At 44.8% G+C, this 17,661-nt stretch overlaps 1 protein-coding gene across 3 annotated transcripts; it reads right to left on the minus strand.

Moving 5' to 3' along the window:
- Positions 1-59: 59 nt before the first annotated feature.
- Positions 60-16,513, minus strand: esrp2 (epithelial splicing regulatory protein 2). 3 transcript variants are annotated; one of them, XM_026291680.1, is made up of 17 exons: positions 16,375-16,513; positions 16,053-16,205; positions 15,526-15,654; positions 10,717-10,830; positions 10,145-10,259; positions 9,945-10,040; positions 9,319-9,373; positions 8,681-8,791; positions 8,319-8,451; positions 8,107-8,149; positions 5,905-6,206; positions 4,849-5,082; positions 4,434-4,632; positions 3,468-3,672; positions 3,165-3,363; positions 2,341-2,441; positions 60-1,267 (listed from the first exon to the last, which is right to left on the minus strand). In XM_026291680.1, exons 2-16 carry the CDS (start codon positions 16,182-16,184, stop codon positions 2,355-2,357), a joined length of 2,154 nt encoding a protein of 717 aa, XP_026147465.1. In that variant the 5' UTR covers positions 16,185-16,205; positions 16,375-16,513; the 3' UTR covers positions 60-1,267; positions 2,341-2,354. The 3 variants fall into 3 exon arrangements, with proteins under 3 accessions (XP_026147465.1, XP_026147464.1, XP_026147466.1); XM_026291679.1 differs by lacking the exon at positions 16,375-16,513 and having other exon boundaries at positions 16,053-16,368; XM_026291681.1 differs by lacking the exons at positions 2,341-2,441; positions 16,375-16,513 and having other exon boundaries at positions 16,053-16,368.
- Between the last annotated feature and the right edge of the window lie 1,148 nt (positions 16,514-17,661).

Raw genomic sequence — 17,661 nt, forward strand, 5'->3', positions numbered from 1 at the left:
GCTTAGCTTTAGCTTTAAGGGATCTCAGTGTTTGTGGGACTTTAATTGAGACAATGAAATAATCATTAACATTTTTATTTTTTACATTCTTATACACATCTAAATTCATACAAGCCTTAAACGTGCAAGAAAAGAAATACTAGTACTCCGGTCATAAGCAGGAATTAAAGATGCTACAGACTGACTGGTATAAATAGTCTGGAATAAACGGAAGAGATACTGTACAGTAGCTGAGATCTATCATCATAAAAGGTTTCAGAATACGCCTCCGACTCTTACATTTAATAACAAAATATCCACTTTTCTAATGAAATGGGATTAATAAAAAAATCTATAATAGAATCAATTTGTCATGCTACTCTATTGCTCAGTTCTCGACTCTGATTGGAGCAAAAAGAAATCCATAGTGCTTGCTGTCACCCATAAATGCTTTTTACAGACAAAAAAAAACTCACACTGGCACATGGGTGCTGTGGTTTTATCTAACAGTCCCTGCAGCTCAAGAATCTGTCAAATGAATTTGTCTCACTGACTCCTCAGTAGTTTCAGTGGTCCACGTCAGTCTGTATGGCTTTTCTCTTCTCAGTGGCATCACTACACCGCTGGAGGCCGTCAGCAATAAACACTGTGCATGCACATACATGTGTTTGCATGGCACCAACACAAATGATTATAAACTCTATCACAAATCAAAATCTTGTAGTGGTCAAGAATGAAATACAGAGCAAAGACTGTTTGCAGAAGTAGTTTGTGCAGCCTCAAGCATTTCAGGATAGAAAACTTTACAGTTTGATACGAAGCGTATCCAGAGCCACTGATGCTGGTTTCTCCAGCTACAACAGTGGATACAAATGCATAGTAACACTAGGTACAAAGTCATCAGGTACAACTCCACGAGAAACTTTAATGACTTTAGTGGCTTCACCTGTGGGTGTTGGACTCCAGCAGCAGCTTCAGGAGTGTCAGGGCCAAAAGTGTTTTAATATTTAAGATGGTGGAAAAAGGGGAGATGTTCAGTAGTGGTTCTACGCAGCACTGGAACTTGCTGGTGAGGTGCTGTGATGTTCAGATAAATGAGGGAGGAGGAGAAATGGAGAGCTAGTGGTCAGTTACAGAAGATCAAGTGGACCTGCTGGCCGTAGAAGAGGTGGTTGGAGCGCTCAGCCACGGCTCGCCTGGCGAGCTCCTCACTGGGGAAGGTGATCAAGGCCTCACCGCTGCACTGGCCGCTGAAGTTGTACAGAATGAGAATGGCATCTGGCTGGAGCTGCAGAAACAACAACAGGAACATCACACAGACAGAAAACAGAAAATTAGTGATTTATGTTCATGCAACTGCACTGTGAAAACACCAGGGGGAGCCCACACAGCTCGGGACAGAAAACATCCTGGGAAGGTTCTTCTCTCACAGGTTGTTAGACAGAAATGAAAAGTTTAATAGGCTGGATGCATTTAAGAGTAAAGCAGAGTAACATGCTGTTCCCATTGGAACCTAAAGAGTAGGCACCCCCCTCTTGCATTAAAATCATGATTGATGCAGAAGAAGAAAGTAGGACATGCAGATTTGAAACAACATACTGACCACTCACATTAGCAACGATTAGAGAATCACATGTCAGAGGAAACAGATGGAGAATGAAAGTGGGATTCGTACGTAGACTCACTGCAGACAGTCGAGTGTAGGAGTGCTGAATCGAGGCCGATATGCTCGTCTGTTCCTATAATCCTAAATCGATGCTCCAGATACGGTGAAAACACCTCATGTATGTTGTTCAGTGAATGATGTGTAGTCTGGTGAAATATAAATGAATGTATCCTAATGACTTAACTCTTGTAATAATGTGGAGCTGAAATTTATCTGTATATCACTTACTCACCAATCAAATGCCCAAATTTTATGGAATAATTTCCTTTTTTTATTCCTAAGGACAGAAATCAAAACATTGAAGCTCCGTGTTCTAAAACCAAACCTCACACTGCACAGAGCAGGTTTGCTTCACATATTCTGTGTGTTACATGCTGCATATACAGTCACATGGAAGTGTCCTGGACTCAGCACTCCCAACTATCAGGTCTACAGACAGACTTTAGTTATGAGGCAGATTTGTTTGGGAAGCAGCAGGCGCACAAGCCGAGTCGTGGGCTCTGAACCGTGACGGGTAGATTGGGCATTCCTATCCACACTAGTCCTGTCAAAGTATCATTTGGTTGGTTGGTGTATAAAAGCACCAGATTGTGGTAAGAACAAAACTTCTCCAATGTCAGCTATAGATGATATTTAGGTCTAGGAAATGCCCTCTCTGTCCACCTCTGGTTCTCTGGTCTGGAGGCTCTTCTTACCTTGGGGTGAGTCCCTAAAGACAGAGCCATTCTTTGGGCTGAATCAGACTCCTGGCCTGTTCGCTCATCTGAACCACGCCGCTGTACTCGTCAGGGGCGTACTACAGACACCATAATAGTGAACGCACAGTCAGGACAGGAGGCTTCCTTCAGCATTGTTTCACACACAAACAGTTCTAGACAACAAAACGTGTCCTCGCTCTCTAAAGGGGTTTGAGGGAGACAGAAATACACAAACCAAACGTGGCTGAACGGGCTGGATTTGAACCAGTGCTGGTGTGGGAACCATTTACTCATCCAAACAGTGGGAGAGATACTACTCAGCCAGAAACACACACACTCACACACACTTTGGGATACAATTTCTGCAGTTCAGCCAACAGTCAACTTCTCTCTCTCTCTCTCTCTCTCACAAATACAAGCATGTAAAGTTCTTCAGTTTGCAGCTCAAAAAAAAAAAAGAAAGATCTTATGTGGCGTGAATTTCTTTGAAGGTATGTCAAAGCGAGGACCAGCCAATACGTCCTCACTGTGTAACATGCACCATGAAGACCGACAGCAGACCCAGGATGGGTGCTACAATAAACAGCACAATCCCCTGCTCCTCAAACCCCCTCCCTCTCCCTCCCAACTTCTCAAACCACCTGAAGCTGCACCTGTCGAGGCTCGGACCTGCTTCACTGGACTGCACCTACTCTGGGCGAGCGGTGAGGAATAACAGGAAGCACAGTGTGTTCACCATCGTTAAGTGGCTGCTGGCACAGCTTTCTGTACGTAACACCACACTTTCAAATCTTCAGCATGATCTCAGTCCATGAACTGACCTGGTATCCCTGAAAGAAGCTCAGGATGTCCTTGACTCCAGTATTGTAGGGCAGACCCTGCATCCTGACCAGGGCGCCAGGCTGGGGCAGCACAGGGGAGGCAGCGGCCGCAGCGTGGTGGGGCTGGGCTGTGACCGCTGCTGCCACCGCTCCTGGTGGAGCTGCAAAGTAGCCGACTGTGGAGGGAGAAACCGGGGGGCTGGGGGGACAGCACAGCACAGGAAAAAGCAGAAAAGTGAGCCAAAAGTTAAACACAGTAAATAAAGTGCATATGAGGGTCAAACAAAGGGAGGCTGTACCAACCTGGGGTAGTACGCTGTGTAGTTCATGTTCATATTCATGTACAGGTGTGGCTGAGGGGGGTAGTAGGCCAGAGTGTGAGCAGGGCTGTGTGCAGGGGTCTGGGGTGGTCTGGGAGCAGCCAGCAGGGGGGGCTGGTACAGGGCAACCTCAGAGAGACTGGCAGGCAGGGTGGGGAAGGTTGTGTAGGCAGTGGGGGGAGACAGACCTACATGGGGAGACAGGAGTATGTCCCAAGTCTGTTCATCACATTACACATATTACATCATTACTAATCAAGCATTTTATTCTTTTCCAAATGCAACATCTGTCACAGCTGTATATTATTATTGTTTGAAACAGTTATAGCTACAGTTTGTAAAACAAACAAACAAAAAATCTCCAAGATCTAATGGACATTATATTTTGTCTTGTTCAGTCTTCATGTTTCTAAGCTGATTAGCAGAACAGGCAGCAATGACATTAAATAATGTCCAGGCTGGGAAAAAAAAAACCCTCAGCAGACTAGAAAGACCAAGGTGTTTTATTTACAAAGCTCCCTGTGTCCTTCATACTCACAATGTGAAACACACATATGATGTATGGGTGTGTTTACACAGAGACAACCACTATCAGTGTGAGGCTGTGGGCAGCTGTGTGACACACACCACCCATGTGTGACAAGTGTTTCTGGTCAAACTACAAGCAAAAAGAAAGAACCTCAAATGTCAGTTCTTGAAGGATCCAGATGAAAAAGCAAAGCCAGTGTTCTCAGAAATGTATCTAACAGATTGAAAATGAATCGAGTACAGAGCTGTATATTATTACCAGGAGACTACTCAGATATTCTGATATGTAGTTTTTGTTTATTTATCACCTGGACGTCCAGTGTAGATATCAAATATTTCTGCCTACTAGTTCAGGCAGCGTTTCTAAGTCCAGTCAGTGTTGCAGTGAAAGGGAAAAGACGACCGGGTAGAGATCACTCACAGGGAAGTTTGCAGGGTGGAGGAGAGAGGCCGCTGCGGTTCAGCGTTCCTCCCATCAGCACGATGCTCATCTCCTCCGTGGAGCACTGGAACACCTCCACATACCGGTCCTTCATTGTCTTTTTATGGCACTTCTGGGCCACCATAAACGCCTTGTCAGGCGACTTCATCTGAATGAAAGCGTCGCCAGAGGGCCGACCCTGCAGAGCGGAGACACGCGTGCGTGAGACTACAGCACAAACCTACCAACTAAATCCAGAAGAGGTTTGTTCATCAAAGAAAGACAATTTGTGGGTAACTAATGATATGAAAAGGAGCGAAGTGCACATTCAGGATATTTTCTGTCTTGCAGCTTTCCCTTGGACTACATTGACTTTTGATGCTGACAGAGGTTTTACTGCTATCACCAGTCTGACCTGCTGGTTGAGGACCATGTGGACTCCATGGGGTTTGATGTCAGCAGTGTGCTCTCCCATGAACTCCAGGATGTCTTCGATACCGGCAGCGTAGGGCAGACCGCGGAGGCGGACGCAGTCGCGAGTGCTGCTGGCCGTTGGAAGGAAGGGGGGTGTGGCGAGGACAGGGACAGACAGGATGGGTGACGAGGGCAGTGTGGGGATCAGAGGTGTTGACATGTAGCGGTTGAGGACCTGGCAAACAAGAGAAGAAGATACTGCTCGTTTTCTGCAAAGTCTGAAATCTCCTACGATTAAGTCCCTCCAGACAACAAAGTTTATTTCTCTAAAGAGGAACGGGGTCACTGAAGAGTTCCTGCATGTGCATATGAGACACATGGACACACATTAAGCTACTGGTTATTAACATTTCACAGCCAACAGGAACGAGCTGGAGACAACAAACAGCTCTCAGCAGTTTCTCAGGGTGATTGAGAAACAGTCGACCCCGGACAATAACACAGACGTTATTTTCAACTGAGCAAACGCCACAATCTTCTGATTTATTGGACGTCTCGACTGTTTTCTCACAGACTCTCTATACCATGTTTGCTCAAGTCTCTAAGTTGTTTTGACATCACTTCTTTGGAAAGATTTCTCACAGCAGAAGCAGCCGTTGTGGATTTCACTGGTATCAAACATACCAAGTGACATTTTCTTGAGTAATCAGATTTCAAACTGAAAAGCATCATTTGTTATGTGTAAAATAAATCAGAGATTACTGCCTGATTCCTGCTAAGGAAAACACCAGCATGTTTGTGTCTGAAATACAAAAAAAAAAAAAGCCACAAGTTCCCCTCTTTGTGTCAAAGTTATTTTCACACAGACACTGATAGAATTACACAACACAAACCTGCTTGGGTCAAGCATCTAGCAGAGTGAAGTTTAAAACCAGTTCTTTTGTCTAAAAGGGGACGCACAACTCCACATCTTACACTAATCGTACATGGCTCCCAGCAGAGGTCTAGAGATCTCGATCTCAAAACCTGCAGCTCACATGTTCCCATGAGGCCCTACCTGTTGCACCTCAGCTGCGGTACTCCGAAACAGCTCGATGTATCGCTTCCCCAGTATCTGCTTGTGCTTCTTCAGGGCGTTCTGAGCGTACTCTTCGCAGGAGAACAGCACGAAGGCGTCGCCAGTGGGCCGACCGTCGGGGTACTTGACGAAGAGCAGACCCTCTGCACCATCCGTAACTGGGCTCTCGGGACCAAGGAAGGACAGAACTTCCTGGTGTGTGGCGGTGAACGGCAGCCCCCGCATACGGATGATCACCTGGTTCTCTTTGGACAGGAACTGGGTCACCTCGTTAGACGTACCTGCAGTCAGAGCGCAGCAGTGATTTAAACCCTTTTCCTCAGCTATGGGGTGAAATAAGACCAGAGTCTGTTTCCTCACGGCGTCACTGATCACACATGGCCGACTATAAAGGAGGACATGCTACTGTATAAAAATACATGCAACGTTCATCTTCAGCGATCGTCTGATGGATTGTGAATCCTCATATCTTTGTACAGACATATACTGTATTTTAAGATATGAACCACTTTAGGATGTAACATCTGGAATTGTACATAGAAAAGTCATGGATCAAGTAAAGAGGTGTCCCCATGCAGTGTCTAAAGGTGCTGGGTGTATGAAACTTGCTTTTTCCCACACATGGAAGCTACATTTTTCGGTTTTAGCCACTGACCCACATTACACAACCACCTGCATTTGGGCCCCAGTGTGTTTCAGTCTAACACTTTGCTCTTTACTCCACCACAGCTGAGGAAGAATCAGTCTGAGGTGAGACCAGAAGAATATTTGGTAACGCTTCCTTTTACAGTCCCCTAATTACTAAGAATTCACTCGGTAAATAAAGGGAAACTTACAGTATGTGATGGGTAACTACTATAATCTGTTTCTGGGAAACTAGTAAATAGTTGTGTTTTACTTAGTATAAATATATCTGAGTTATTACCAACATAATCCAGTTACAACTTGATGGGTAACAATTGAGGTTTTTCTTAGTATTTCATCTGTATTCACCTACTTGTTACACACAATACTCACACGCTGTAAGTTCCCCTTTATTTACCAAGTAAATTCTCAGTAATTAGGGGACTGTAAGAGGAAGCGTTACCGAATATTTTAACTTACACATCCAATAAAAAACAAAGTTTGTATCACACACACAACCCTTTGATAACTTCCATCTGCTGTGGTGCCAATAAAGCAGCTCGAGTTGTAAAGTCTTGTATCATCAATGATCACTGTCAGGATGTAAAGAGCAGAAATACACAGCAGCTTCAACCACCTGTCCAGGCAGGTAAAGACGAGTGTCTTGTTGTCCTCTAGTGATTAAATTAATACCCACTGACTTAATCACCAGACAACAGTCATCTCATGATTAAGTCTGTGATTATTAATTTAATCACTAGATGGCAGCTGATTCATTTAATGTTTAGTTCAGTGGCACTGAGTTTCTGTCTCACTGCTTAAAGGCAGAAGTAACCAGGGGACTCTGGGCCAGTTCTTATTATTTGTCCGAAAATAACACATTGATTTTTATATTTGCTGCTTTCATTTCTTTTGTCTGCTGGATCTATTAGGTTAAAGTCCAACGTGCAATCTGTGTTGATCCTAACTCATCTGACTAAAGTCCACAGTCAGACTGGCAGCCAATGTGAGTTATCTACACCCGGTGACTGTGTGTCTTTGTTTGCTATCTCGCTCCTGTGTTGCTGCTGCTCTATGGTCCAAAGACCCCAGGCCCTGCCTTTGTCCTTTCACACCGTCTTTGAATCAGCACTGAGCCGGTTCTTTTAGCGGCCGTTAGCCGTCTCTCCCTCGGGGGACTGAGCAGGTGAGCTGCTGTTGGCCAGGAGGGAAATTTCTCTCTAACTGGCCTCCAGGGGCCACAGGGGGGTTGGGCTGGGGAGAGGGAGAAGAGGCAGGAATAGGTGGGAGCGAGGAAAGCTCCTCACAAAGCATCTTTCATTAGTCCAGGGTAAGCTGCTGGAGAATTACTGGGATGAGGCAAAGACACAGGTAACAGGAGAGAGAGCTAGAGCCTCGCTTCTTTTACACTGAAGAGCAGGGTTCTTGTTTTTCCTCAGACATGCAGGAAACCTCAGAAACAGAAGGCTACCAAAAAACCCTTCACCATGGGTCCACATACAGACACTGTGAAGAGAAAGGAGAAGAAAAAAAAAAAAAAACAGGCTGAAATCTGACCTCCTGCAATCTTGAGGAATTCCTCTCCTGTGGCCTTGTAGACCTGTGGACAAAAAGAACAAAACAGAGATTGAACTCATCTAGACGTAACATGTGCACTGCCTTCAGACTACTAGATCTCCATCCTGACTGAAGGATTTAAAAAAAGGCGACCTGGTGTTCAGCTAATTTTCAAAAACAAAACTACAGAGCTGTGTTAGAAGCTCACTAACCTCGATGTAGCGGCTGCCCATGTGGTGCTTGTGGCGCTCCAGGGCCAGGTCCCTGTGCTCCGAGTTGATGAAGCGAACCAAGGCCTCGCCGTTCCTCCGGCCCTGAGCGTTAAGGCACAGGGCCACGCCCCCCCTAAAACACAGGTGCACGGTGAAGTTGATGACCCAGGCTGTTCAGTCCCTTCCTTGCCAAGAGCTAAATGAGATGATGGTAAACAGTTTCCGGTCTGTCTGCTAAACTGGGACCTCCAGCTACGTTGGAAACGTCCATTGATTTCACATGCATGAAGTCACTGAATATTCAATAACTAACTATACAGTCACAGTGGGACAGTGGAAGATGCACATCAAATTCAACGTACTTGGCAATATTGAGGCCTTTAAAGAAGCGAGCGATGTCCTGGTCTGATGACTGCCACGGCAGCCCTCGTGCTCTGATCACCGTCTCACTATCCACCGGCTCTGCCTTACTGCTGCACGCCACAACATGAGGAGGGAAGAAGTAAATATTACATTCTGACAGCCATGAGAAGAGGAACAAAACGTAGAACAGACCATTAGAAGCCTTTCTGCACATGACTGCACCCTAAGGAAAAAAAAAAAAGAAACACCATCTCTCTTGTTAAACCTGAACAAATGTCCACAGACTGCAGACAGAGGCCACTCACAGCAAGTGCTTAACGCAGTAACACACTCCCATGATTAAATGTCAGAGGGCTGTGGAGGTGACAGCTTTTAGCCGTCTGAGAACAGCAGGGCTTGGTGCTCTGCTACTAGATAGCCAGGTAAGCACTTGATGGCAAAGTTGGACAGCTTTAATGACACACTTGTGGCTTCGCTGTTGCTGTAATGAATGCTAAGAGCATGGGATCTGAGGTCTGGACACAGTAGAAGGGGGTTTGTCAGTGTGTAAACAACACTGCCAGCAAACAGGTGTGGCAAAAAACACACGTACAGGTGGAACGAGAGAAATGTACATGTACTGAGAGGTTCTACATACCATGTACCGGAATCAAACTTGTACTTCACTGTTTCGACGCAGGAGAACTTGTGATCTAAAAAAGAAGACGCACCGTATTACTGAAGGCGTAGTCGGATCCTAAGACTGTCCAAAACATCGTTCTCTCTCTCTCTCTCTCTCTCTCTCTCTCTCTCTCGTATGAAGTGAACATGCAGTGTGAGTTTGAGCTCTGCTGCATTCCTGTTGCTAATCACACCCAGAGACAGACTGGCTGTTAATAAGAGGGTGAAGCCAGAGGGGAGACATCTGACTCAAGTTTGACTTATTGTAAAATATCTACAGTCACTCTTACACCCATCGGCACAACGACCATAGTGAATAAGAGGGTTTGAAGTATTAAAAACACAACAAAAAAACGTTTTTTAGCTAAAGGTCATCCTCTTTGTTCCAGTTCCTAGAAAATCAAAAACATGCAAAAATGAATTGTGGTACCATCAAAGACAGTTTTGCTCGATAACACTCTGCTTCCTTTCACAGATCTTCCTATGAGCCAGGTATGTTCTGCTTCCTCTGCACATGTAGCTCAGAGTCTATGGTCAGTGCCATGGGAGATGTAGGCATTTGGCCTCAAGGTGGATCTGAGTTTACTTTAGCAGGTTACTTACTGTAGGGCTCATCCAGGAGGCAGAGTGTCAGCTGCACCAAGCTCTTCACCTCCCTCACCCCTGTCAACTGCTCTGACACAGCAGGAAGACCAACATCTGTGCGCACAGTTAAGGTCATTGCTCCTTTTTAGCTGTTTTGACTTGGTTCTACTGCATCTATAAAATATTTCTACAAATGTAACTGCAGTGTAGAAGGATACGCTCCAACATTGAGGAGACTGTGAGCTTCTCCACAGGGCCTGCATCTGGGCAGCATCTGTGAAACTCTTTTCTCACATCCACAAATGAAAAGAAACCCTCAGGAAGGACAAGATTCTGTGAAGGAAGAAGAAAAGAAATTTATTCATCGTTATAGTATGACCGTACAGAAATCTGATACAGATAGTGGATCCACAAGGAAGCTAGAAGACAAAGACGGAAAAGAGGAAATTCCTTAAAAAAAAAAAAAAAAAAAAAAAGGTATGTTTGTGCTGATGACAGGTTTTACAGCACAGACACAAGGAGGAGGAAAACATCATTATTTACTTCTTATTGCAGGTCAGTGTCCACGTTCATAAGGAATCAAACCTACAGGATTTACCAGGATTTATCACACTCACCACCATAGAACAGGACTCAGGGCAGATCATGACATGCTAGTGCTCAGCAATTAGCAGAAACATACACATTCAAAACATTTTCATTTTGATGAAGAACTGTGATTATCGATAAAGATATTTTTACACTTTGGATCTTTAACACCATAGCTCATGAAGACAAGAGGAACTCTTACCTTTTTGGAAGCCTCTGGGTGGAGGACCTGCCGGACGACGAGGGGACTGTTGACACAAAGTGTGTAGGAGCTTCTGCCGAGGCATTTCACCTCCGATGACACCGACTGGTGGAACTGAGGATGGAAAAAAATAATATTTCAGACACTGTAAGTAAAAAAAAAACAAAAAAACATTTTTTTGCCTTAATTGACTTTCAAACGTTTGTGATTTAATGATAATAATAATAATTGGGTCACATATCTGTTGTGCAAACGTCATCCACAGTGGCCAAGTGAAGGTTGTTTTGATGTCTGTATTTGTTTTTCATTAGGAGCAGGCCTGGTCCAACAGGTTTTAGTATTTGCCAAAGAGTGAGGGAGTGGACAAAGGACAGGAATGATCACACCACTAATCAGGAGGATCAGAGTTTTCTCTTAGCATGACCAACAGTCACAGGAACAGCAACCTGTACAGGTCCAACCTGTCTTCACTCCACCCACCCCTACATACCTGCACCTCCCACATATGCATATTTACTTATAACTACCACATTTAATAAGCTCCTCTGCTCCTAACAAAGGCCATCACAGCACCGATCACTGACGCTAATGACACGCCAGGTGAAAACACTCAGAATGTTTCACATTAGTTTCACTTTGTGATGGACACGTTGTGTAACATCTGATTATCTGAGTGTTCAGGTTAGTGGTTTCATTAATTGTAAAGATAATAGTCTGATTTAGACCGACACACCCTGCATGGAACTGATCTCTTTACACTTTAGATACCGTGACTGCATCTCCGTCTTTGCATAATAATGACATGTATTCACTTGGTGCTACAACACAAGACACAGACTGTGTTTTGTTTGTGTCATTGGCCCTGATCCCTCAGAGTCAGACTAACTGAATACCAAACCACCTTAAACTCAGTGACCGACTAGTCTCCACATGGCCACTGGCTGTATATGACTGACTGATCTTCCTGTAGTGAGAGTGTTAGAGGTGCAAGTTGGGACGTGCTCCCTCACAGTCAGAGATAGAAACGCAGGGTTATTGGACAACGCTAACGCAGGAACACAAGCTTCAGGGTAAGATTAATGGAGTTTTAGAGTAAGTGATCTGAGCACAACTATCACTGGTCACTGAGGACTTGTTACAGAAGCTCTTCTTCAAACCAAGACCAGCTAAAAATCTTGAGACCTTGTCTTTGTTATTGTGTTTAAAAGAGAGAGAGAGAGACGTGACAGACAAATGTGGAGTCTGATTCTTTGAACTAAGTCCATCAGGCATTTTAACCTTACCCTGTTAATGTTCCTTCTTTTTCTGGGTCAAGGTCACATGAAAACAGGTGCTTCTCTTCAAAACCAGCTCCAGAACTTGAACAACTTCCAAAAAAAAAAAAAAAATGCTGCCAACCGATCCAGATACAGCCCCACATGGTTCTACACTGAGTCTATCGCACGACAGGCAGAGGCTTCATGAGCTGATGGTGGGAAGCAACATCACAGTGGATACACTTTGACCCATGAACATTAAGTGCAAATGTGCGGTGTGGTGACCGACGCAGGGGTCATTAATAGACGGGGCCCGGACGGGGGCTTATTAGCTGTCAACAGGATAACTGGTTGATAAATCTGCTGAGTTGGATGTAACTGCAGACCAAAGTGACTACAGGCGGCTGCAGTAAATTGAATTTTCATATTCTGTGCATGCACAGGTCATAATTTGTCTTGTTCACTCAGCCATCTGCGTGCATCTAAAATCATACAATACCTATTATTTATCCTGCTCAGGTCTTCAACCTTTAATTGTTCTTGCATAGCAAACACAAAACACCCAGAACAACGTTACTCCGACGTTCTGCAGATTAATTATGCTGCACATTTACTTTCAGCACAGTTTCATGTGTACAGTGATAACAGGCCTAATGTTTGCTCGTAGCTGTACATGCAGCTCCACCTTGGTCAATTTCTAAAGTCGGATAACAGAGAGAGAAGTAAATGTTTCAGAAGAGGCAGCTGACACACCCTTTTCCTTTCTTGTCAAAACCCAGTTCACACTGAGCAAACAAAGTGACACAGACTCCCATTTTCAACAGAGCCTGCTAAAACAAATAACTGAAAAACAAATTCCAATAATCATTATCCTGCCTCGCTGGCATACCTTCGCTATCAAACACTGGCTGCATCACCAGCTCTGATGCTATAGCCCATGTCACGGGCAGAAGAAACTTTATTTCACTTACAAACCAACACGGTCTCCCTCTGCCTTGTGAAAGGCTTTTCCATAGATGAGGTGAGGGGGAGGATGTGGCCTTTGAACATGGTCCTATCAGGGTTTGCTCTCCACAGTGGCTGGACTGATTTCATACAGAGGTGAGGTAACGTGGTGGTGGCTTAAACAACCTCTGATAAGAGCTGCAGGGAGTGTCAGGCTAAGGCACCTGAAGCTAAACTTACACACAGGACTGAGTTTGTTACTGGGCCAAAAACAACAGGAATAAAATAGAGGAGTTGATATGAACTTGGTTATTTGCAACCACTGCTGGTTTTCTGCAGGAAACTAGTGTCATAAACTTCACCGACATTAGAAATTCAGCTTACTTTGCTGTCAACAACAGATTAGCAGTGTGTGTAAAAGCCAAACTACCACTTACTGGACTATAAGTTTAAAAAAAAAAAAATCCTCTAATTGCACTGCACAGTTTTCTTACATGACACAAATCTTCAGCTTGAATGCTTATTAAAGTTAAGGACTTTAATAACTTTCCTATTTCCTGCCATAATTCAACTTTTCTAATTTGTTTCATGTGTACAACAGTCTGTTGTTGTTGTTGCAGCAGCAACAGGCCCAGAATAGCTTCAACGTTCTTTCAGGACCTTCCTTTTGTAACTCGATTAAGTCTGGGAATCTTCAGACACACCCAGTCGAGATGACAGAGTTGTTGATGAGCTGTAATCAGTTGATTACCACATGTTTGGTTTCATACCTTCACAGAGTGATGTGTGAGGCATGACTCTGCAGCCTTGTGGCACAGGTTGAGTGAATCACCCCTGGATTTGATTCATGCTCTCAGTTTTCTCAGTGTAAGGAAAATCTGTGTTTAGTCCGTTTGGTTTCACAACAACAACAACAACAACAGCAACAACGTGTGTGTAGCCCTCACATCATCACGTCACATGCAGCTCCCTACAGGCTGTGACACGCTTATCAATTTCTCTTGGAATAAAGTCAAGCCTGTGCAGTCAGCACCAGCCTGGCTGCAGCCGAATCCTCCATAGGGAGCACTACATGCTGTCTACAGCCATCACAGTGCTGGCAGCCCTGAGCTGCTGTAAAGGCCCCAGCAGATATCACTCAATGTACTTTCTCTGAGCCACAATTAGAAAACCTGTTGTGCTTGGATAGTTCGTCTGACCTGTGGTTACTGGAATGAATGACGTGCGAAGGAAAATGAATGTTGGCTGCTCTAATCAATAAAAAGGTTTCAGAGCAGCTTTAAAACTAGTGTCTGATCCTACAAGTTAAAACAGACTCATTTACAGCATTTCACAAATATAACAGGACGTGTCTGTGGATCCAGGGTGTTTTATTCTACAGTGACCTGTGTTCACTGAAGAGAACATGGGGCACAGCACCTGCTGATCTCTGCAGCCTTTTCCACTTTAATAAATCTTTCACCAGAGAAAAGCAGCAGACGTCCTCGGGGGCTGCGACCACACAGGTCAATAATCACAGGCCCCCACCAAAAAAAAAAAGAAAAAAAAAAAAAAAGAGGCAGCTGCTTATTTCCCTCTAACTGTGAACACGATGGTGCGACCACATGCTCCTAGTTCAACACGGCCTTAAACTCCCTCATGCCCTTTTGTTTCCTTCCCTGTATCAGCGAGGATAAAACTAATCTCAGAGCGACCAATGGGCAGAGAAAGTAGCTGCTGAGACTGAACAGAGAAAACTGATTGCTTGGGTTAATATTTGAAGGTTCAGCACACAAACTAACCTACAGCAGAGCTGAAGTCTTCACCAGGCCTGTGTGAGGCACAGATGACATCAGCCTTCACACCAGACTCCCATTTCATTTCAACTCGGCTGAGCCTTAAGTGCCGTGACCCCAACAGCCTCGTCGCTGCAGGGCGACACGAGGAATTTCAAGAAACAGCCCATTTTTCAACCGATCACCCAAACCAAGCCGCCCAGACACCACAGCACCAACAGCAACACCGACAGCACGATAATTAGAGGCTTTCACACTGTGAAACACTGCAGGGACGGCAAAGGTGCACCCAGTGCAGACAAACACTGTTGTGAGGGGTGGTTGAAAAACACCTTTGGCACAAACACACATCTTGCAGGGGAGGAACCAGAAAACAAATTCAAGTCTTAGTCATGAAAAAGTGGCGTAACCAGCTGCTGAGGATGAAGCCCTGGATGTGAAAGCCTCTTCTCTCATCTGTCCCGCAGCCTGAAAGCAAGGTGTGGCCCCAGGTAAACAATCCACCTTCCAGATGTCAAGACAAGACCAGACCTGCGACTCCTCCTTATCTCCAGACGCCCCTGGCTCTGCCCGTCCCTGCTCCTGAGCCTCGAAAAACTGTCAGGCCCCATTTTTTAGAAATGTAATACTCCTCAGGTTAAGGCACAGCTCAACACCGAGTCAGGCCCATGTCACATGTCACTCTGGGCAGAAACTGTCAGAGGAAAGTGAACTGTTTGATGAGGTGTTGCTGTGGTCTTCATAAAACAGTCAACGGGCCAGTGTGAGACCTGGAACCACCTGAGCCTCAGGCCCACCTCAGATGGAAGAGCTGAAATAAGGTTTGCACTCACCTGCTGCAGGACTTTGTCCAGGGGCTCAGCTGTGACGATGTCGTCCAGACTCAGGCCCGTCTCCTCTTTACACTGGTCCGTCAGCTCCACAGTGTCCGGCTTCACCAGGCACCTATGAAGCTTCCCGACCTGCGGACGGATTTGAGCGTTTCATGGCGCAGAACACAGCACGAACAAAAGCCCCTGATGACAGTTTGCAGACTGCAGCCCCGTCAAACAAGTGACAGTGCAGCTGCAAAAAGCAGGTCAATGTCACCAGAGCGTCGTTTCTATCGAGAAGCTGACATGCCAAACCAAAAAGGTGTGTGTTCTCCATTGGCTGAAATTACACTCCCCACCTGCCTGTTACATTTTTGCTCGCACACCTGTGAAAGGTGAAACAACGAGACGGCTGGACAGGGGCTGATGGCGTTAGCATGAGAGAAAGCAGACTAGAGAGCACACCATGTTGATTTTAATGTCAAACTAACAGGTTCACACAGTATTAGAAACCTTACAACGAACGAACGGGTCAGGAAGGTCCGTACCTTTTTCTCATGTAGATCCACAATTTGCCACACCAAGAGAATTATTTCCCTCTCATCCGAACCCAGTTTACCCCCATTTGCACCAGCTGTTGCCCCAAAGAACACCACCAGAGTATCACTGTGCGAAGCCATCAGGGACCACAAGGGTAAAAACTACAATTAAAGCAAAGATTAAAATAAAAATAACACGAGGGTTCACCTTTTTCCAAGTGATAAGAGGAGCGAACAAAAGAGCTGGAAACTCAATTGAGGTAAACGGAAAGAGAAAAGGGGAGATTATTTTCAGAGGAGCCACGGAAGAGTTTGCGGTCAGAGACTGTACCTGTTGCAGTACTTGAGAGCGCAATATCCAGAGATACTGGTTTAACTGGAAACGAAGGGTGGAAATCCGTGGTGGTTTCACACCGACTCCATAACAAGCCCTGGAATTTTTTTTTTCCTCCTTTCTATTTTTTCAGAGTTACCTGTATGGCTCGGCCTCTGCGCCAGGACGCGCTCAAAGGGCGTCGTTTATTGGCTGGTTTGCAAAGGTGAGGGCGGGACGCTGAGGTGAGTGCGGTCATCTGATTGGTCAGAGCTGTTGAATCAGGAAGTGTTCTTGCAAAACAAGGCCGTATGCCTCCATGAGGCACTGATGTCTCAGTGAAGAGTAACAGGACCCACAAAGCCCCTTCAGCCTCAGAGGGACTGGGTCTTTTTGTTCTCCACTGTGTGGACACAATGTTCATCAACTAATTGTCCCTAAAAGATAAGAGTGAGTCTTTCTGAAGGCAGTTTGGACAATCTGAGTTTCTGCTCATGGATTTGAGTTGTAAAACCTATTGTCTGATCTATATGTTTGTGTCTGTGTTACAGTTTGAAAGATACAAATGACCTGACCTTTATAAATGTGAATCCTCACAGAACATTTGCTCCCTTAAATATTTTCACAAAAAGCACAAGAATTACAACATTATTATATTTTTTACTGCCTCTTGTGATGTGCAGTGTAAAAATATCTGCTGTTGGCAGTTTAGACCCTGCTGAAGTTCAGCCTCCTGCTACAGTGCTGTCATAAATCCTCCTCCATCAGGGTTTTCATGTTTAGTTTTTGGTAAATACGTTTCCCAGAGCTGTATGATCATTTTTTTCAGGTTGCTTGTGTTTCCATTATTTTGTCCACTCAATGCAGTACAGGTCAATAGCAACATAAGTCTCCAAAATGATCATCCAGGTGAATCAGCAGCTTTGAAACAGCCTGAACACAAACTGAACATGATCACCCCCATGAAGGAGGACAGGGCTGCTGGACTGGACTGATTTTGGTTTGGACAGCTGTACCTAATAAAGTGACAACTTAGTATAAATCCACTGTTATGAAGCTTCTATGTTGTAAATAGTATCTCCATGTACACAATACACCTTTTACAGAGTACAAACTCAATGTTGACACAGCTTGGGGACATTTTCTGTACAATTTATCAGAGGTCTATTAAAGAATAAATGCTATGGGAGGTTTTTGGCAACATAGCAAAGCTGACTCAACATTAAAATAACATGTTGAAGCTTGATTTTACCCTCTGGCTGAATCAGCACAGTGTTCAGTAAATAACCACATAGTCTATAGAGC

This window comes from Mastacembelus armatus, unplaced genomic scaffold (assembly GCF_900324485.2).
Source record: "Mastacembelus armatus unplaced genomic scaffold, fMasArm1.2, whole genome shotgun sequence".
Taxonomy (NCBI): Eukaryota; Metazoa; Chordata; class Actinopteri; order Synbranchiformes; family Mastacembelidae; genus Mastacembelus; species Mastacembelus armatus.

Coding starts and splice junctions, on each gene's coding strand:
- esrp2 (XM_026291681.1), bottom strand. CDS start 16,184: ATGGCTTCGCACAGTGATACTCTGGTGGTGTTCTTTGGGGCAACAGCT. Junction 9,374..9,944: donor CCTCCTGGATGAGCCCTACA/GTAAGTAACCTG, acceptor CTTCTTTTTTAG/ATCACAAGTTCTCCTGCGTC. Junction 6,207..8,106: donor ATTCCTCAAGATTGCAGGAG/GTCAGATTTCAG, acceptor CTCTGACTGCAG/GTACGTCTAACGAGGTGACC.